This window comes from Limulus polyphemus, unplaced genomic scaffold (assembly GCF_000517525.1).
Source record: "Limulus polyphemus unplaced genomic scaffold, Limulus_polyphemus-2.1.2 Scaffold793, whole genome shotgun sequence".
In the NCBI taxonomy this organism is placed as follows: domain Eukaryota; kingdom Metazoa; phylum Arthropoda; class Merostomata; order Xiphosura; family Limulidae; genus Limulus; species Limulus polyphemus.
Window position 1 is genome coordinate 372298 of NW_013666403.1, and position 5689 is coordinate 377986.

The window sequence follows — 5689 nt, forward strand, 5'->3', positions numbered from 1 at the left end:
TTCTATATTTTAGATGAGAGAAATATAAGTTGCTGGATTTGTTTAGTGATAATGTACTTGCTATGTATTTTTAAGTATCAGTATTTTTTTGTTTTAATGTATTTAGTAAGTAATACGTGTAACTGATGTCACAAAGGAGTGATAATTTACAGGAGGATTGTAAAGTCAATATGGGTATTTGTAATAGCCTGTATAGTGAAATATATAACATGAGGGCAAAATATTTTCACTTCATACACTAGAGATCATGAAGACCCGCATCTTTATAAAGTTCTTCAATCAGTACTCAGCAGGGGTGGTGTCAAGGAAGAGTAATGGCCAGGAATGATGGAGGTTGCACGTGTGTTATGGTCTCTTTCAATGGAGAGTAATGGCCAGGAATGATGGAGGTTGCATGTGTGTTATGGTCTCTTTCAATGGAGAGTAATAGCCAAAAATGATGGAGGTTGCATGTGTGTTATGGCCTCTTTCAATGGAGAGTAATGGCCAGGAATGATGGAGGTTGCACGTGTGTTATGGTCTCTTTCAATGGAGAGTAATAGCCAGAAATGATGGAGGTTGCACGTGTGTTATGGTCTCTTTCAATGGAGAGTAATAGCCAGAAATGATGGAGGTTGCATGTGTGTTATGGTCTCTTTCTTTTCTTATGTCCATCAACTTTATTTAATTATATTTTTTCCTATCAGGAATTGATTCGTACCAATGTAACATAACCTATGGCAATTTATTATTGGTAATCAATAACACATAGATTAAGAATTCTGATTAAGAAGCTAGCACACAGGACCACATACAATATATGTAATGGTTTTCAAACGAGACTCAAAACTCGAGCGCTTTCGAATCGTTCACTATTCTTCTTCAGGATAATAAAGAAGAATAGTGAACGATTCGACAGCGTTGACTTTTGAGTCTCGTTTGAAAAACATAGATGAAAAAAAAAACAAATTTTGTTTCTTACTAGGTGAATAATGTAATGTATTTACTGGTCCGTGGATCTAAGGTGGAACATCATCCTGTCAAGGTATAGTAGTGTCTGGACATGATGAAGAAGGGATAGTAGTGTCTAGGCATGATGAAGAAGAAACAGTAGTGTCTGAGCATGATGAAAAGGGTTAGTAGTGTCTAGGAATGATGAATAAGGGATAGTAGTGTTTAGGCATAATGAAGAAGAGATAGTGTCTGGGCATGATGAAGAGGGGATAGTTGTGTCTAAGCATGATGAAGAAAGGATAGTAGTGTTTAGGAATGATGAAGAAGGGATGGTAGTGGCTAGGCATGATGAAGAAAGGATAGTAGTGTCTAGGCTGATGAAAAAGGCAGATGAGAACCTTTTCATCGCCCAAAGTGTACATGAGCAATGTTTTTACTTTGGATATCGGGTGGAAAGCAATCTTGCATGAACGTGATATTCTTGACACATCTACACTGTTGGAGTTCTGGTAAGACACGAGTGTGCAACAACTCACGATAAACATTGTGCAGCCAATGTTCAGTGATAAACCCATGGATAATCGCTTCCCATGTAAGAATGGCTCCAGGACAGAGAAACTGGACTACATGATGATATTTGGATAATGTAATAGTAGTTCTACTAGGACTGAATTTTCATTGGTCATAGAAACAAAATAATAAAAAGCACGTGACCATGAAAGATGAAGTGGACCTCATAATTTATCTATGGAATCCAATATGACTAGTTTTCGCCAGTTCAACATTTGCTCTGACATGAACTTCAATGCTAAAGATTTTTAGAATTCATAATCACACAAATATGATCTTATTGAACGTGCTTGAAAGTATATAGATTAATACGAAAAGCAATGCCCCAAACATTCTGCACAGTTGATTCTTTCGGTGTGGCACATCCTGGGCACTGATTATACCATAAATGGATCCTGTAGGGAGCTTTCAGTGGTGTAGAGCAGCTCTATAACATTGTTTGTTGATGTTTTGCGGAATCTCTGACCTTGGATGTTTGAATACATTTCCTGTCTCTAAGAATTTTCTAACTAATCTGCTGACAGCAAAAGGTGTGCATGAACCACATTTTTTATGTTGCCTCTGCTACATCAGTATTGCATCCATTTTGATGGTATACATCCGACAACGTTATCCACTGTTCTGAACCTAACATTGTATTGTGCTTTCCACAGAATAACGGTTGCCCCTTTTATTTTATTTTTGTAGTGTTTTCTTTCCTGGTGAAAATTTAGTGAATAACCTAAGTGTGGCCATGAATTGAAATATCTAAACCATCCATTTATTGAGCAAAGAATTATAATTACCTTTAACTAAGTTGTATGGTAAGCGATAATTTCGTCAAGACGAAGTGGTTGTAGCTATGGAATGGAATTGTGTTGAAAGGGGATTTCGATTGATAGTTTTGGTATAAGAAGAGAAAACTAAGCGAAAAATACCATTTATATACCAGACGATTTGTTAAGTGCATCGTTCTTTAGTGTCGTTTCCAAAAATTAGTTCAATGTCCTTCCTACGATACACATCCTGCAGACTGTTCCAAATACCAACATTGAATTTATAGCCACTCTGTAATCCACGTCATTCTTTACTCTACAATAGAAGCTTGCTTGCATGCAATACGAAAAGTAGATGATAATATATCAATTGCACCTTAACTGTTGTGTGCCGCTGCGATAGCAATTAATATGTTCTATGTTTCAAGCAACATTTATATTTTGATTTTACCAGCTTTAGGTGACAATAGTATGTTTATTTTACTTATGTAACAGTTGAAGAAGTTAACGGTAATTTACTTATTGTTTATTTCAGGTATCAATACTATGATATGTTTTTTTTTTCACTGTTTTATATAGCGGCAATATTTATATTTGACTTAGGTAACAATCATGTTCTTATTCTGCCGGTTTTGTTATTTGTGATTTTTTTATAGCGTCTGTGGTTACCAGCACTTCCAAAGAGCGGGAAGTCTTCACGTTAACCTGTTTGAAAGTCTGTATTTTGTTGTGGTGACTTTCTCTACGGTAGGGTATGGAGATTATCGACCTGACTGCTTTCCTTCTCAGCTCTTCATGGTGATTATGATCTGTGTTGCATTAATTGTCCTACCAACACAGGTACGTTGTACCAAAGGAACCTTCAGGAGAAACATGTGCATGATCTTTTGTATTTACGATCTCTTAAAAATACAAGATCTATGTACTAATGTTATATTCAATGCTGAAAACTTTTCACATGTTTAAAAAAGTGTGTAAAGAAACTAAGTTATCATTCATAACACTGTGTGAGGTTATTAAATATTGTAAACAAATTTAGCTTAAATTATAGATAAATTCCTCAAAAAACTTTATTTAAGTTATATTCCGTATTATAAGTGACAAAATTCAGGGCTTATAACGATCAAATTCGAGTTCGTTCCCTAAGGTACATACAGTATAAAATGTATATATAAATTGACAGAAGTCGCAATTTTAAGTTGATGCTTTTAATGATTTACTTTTTTTTTTATCAAATAATAAAATTTCAGTTGCTTGAAAGCCGTTGTGCTATACTAACAAGATAACCTGTCACTGGACGGATTGAAGTTCGACAGAAAATTTATAAAAAAAAAATATTTTCAAACTTCAGATAGTTCGGCAAATAATTTTGAAATTCGATAAATTTATTCAGTTATCAACAGTTACGAAGTTAACCGGTATTCGGTAGTTCTTAGATTAAGTTATTTGACTAGCATTTATAAAGTAAAACACCTAGAGACCCACACACAACACAGCATATTATATCATAAACTCGTAACTTAAATATGGGAAATCCTTGATTAGTTTGGAGAAGTTTGAGCCTTTTCTCATTTAAATATTTGATTTCTGAAGTTAAGACTTACATTTCTTTAACTCAATTATTCAAATTCGACTTTCTCTTTGTAAGAATGTTGTATATAAATGAAAATATAACAAATCTGCTAATAAGAACAATATTTTCCCATTCTATGATTTACCTTATCGTTCTACCCAATCTATTTTGTACCTGCAGTATCCCCTAGTGCCATTTCCAGTAACTAGTATTTATTTTCTTTCGTCAACTATTGTTATTGATCTGGTTTTATTGCAAAGCTATATAATGGAATATCTGCGCTCTATCTATCGTGAAGAATCGAACCCTGGATTTTAGCGTTGTAACTTTTTCTAACTAATCATGTTACTTTATGCAAGCCAATCACGTGTCTTGCACGATCTACAGGTCGTAACATGAAGAACAGTGCTAGTAATAGGATTGTAAGTAATACAGATATATCTAATATATATTTTAGTTAGATCGATGAGATCTAATAATATAACTTGTTTCTTCGAAATCTCACCACAGTGTAGTACGCTATTATTTTTAAAGCGTGTGTATATATTAAGACTAATTTAGTACAAAACATATCTAAATTCTAGAATAAAATCTTTTGGAAATTAACCATGGATACATTTCTACGTTTATCGTATAAAGTTTGCCACTTTCAGCTACTATCTAAGTTTATGAGCTCGTTGATTTATAAAGGAACAGTCCCTCAGTTTTAGAAAACAGTAATTTTCAGATATTGTAGGACATGTATTATGACAGAAAACTTTGAAATAACGAGTCAGTGAAAAAAAACAAAACATTTACTCATTTTTAATGATGCTCTTTAGTCTCTGAACTTCACCTCTGCTTATCCTTGATATAATAAATACTATACTCTGATGATTATGTATATATTTTATTTGTGTACAATAATATATTCTTAGCTGAACATGTATTTTAATTAGGCTTATGTAAACAAGATTACTAAACCCTTCAATACTTATATATGTTTTCAAATATTAAACATTTTTTTTGCTTTTCGTTAAAATAAAAAAAACTAAAATGGGTTCAAAATAAACAGTAACATAAAGTTGATCGTTATGTTGACATTGATGCTAATATCATCAGGTTTCTCTGTCTAATGCAGATGCTACAGATGGGATATCTGCGCAAAGTCTTCCCTAATTCTGAACTGATAAATTACGGGGAAGATAGCTAGTGAATGGCACCATCGCAAATTATTGGCTTACTTTTGTCTATGGGCATTTGACGTCACTCTCATAACGCTTCCGTGAGTTTAAAGTGCGAAGAGCGTTTTTTTTTTTCAGCAACAGGACGCGAACCTTGAACTCTCGGATTCACAATCCGTGTAGGCCAGGTGGTTAGGGCGCTCGACTCGCACTCTGAGGGTTGCGGGTTCGAACCTCCTTCCCACCAAACATGCTCGCCCTTTCAGCTGTAGGGACGTTATAAGTTACGATCGATCCCACTATTCGTTGATAAAAGAGTAGTCTAAGAGTGAGCGGTGATGACTAGCTGCCTTCCCTCTAGTCTTACACTGCTAAATTAGGGACGGCTAGCGCAGATAGCCCTCGTGTAGCTTTGCGCGAAATTCAACAAAACAAACAAACAATATACGCACGCTAGCAACTGGCATTCATCTAACATTAACGTCAACGAAAAGATAAACTTTATGTGAGTTCGTGTTTGTTTTTAATATATCCATTTTAGTTGTCGTAGTTATACTGTTGATAAAATCATAAATAATATTCAACGTTAAAACTGGTACATGTTTCGACGTTGCAACTCCTGTACCAGTTTTAACGTTGAATATTATTTATGATTTTAACTTTATACACAAAATAGAATAATTATAAATTTTTCC

The 5689-nt window shown here is 34.3% G+C and overlaps 1 protein-coding gene across 1 annotated transcript in view; it reads left to right on the forward strand.

Annotated features, from left to right (window-relative positions):
* LOC106460549 (potassium channel subfamily T member 1-like) overlaps positions 1-5689 on the forward strand; it is a 101096-nt gene that overhangs the window by 48041 nt on the left and 47366 nt on the right. The window contains exon 10 of the mRNA XM_022387290.1: positions 2915-3098. Coding sequence (XP_022242998.1) covers positions 2915-3098 — 184 coding nt within the window. The remainder of the gene's footprint in view (positions 1-2914; positions 3099-5689) is intronic.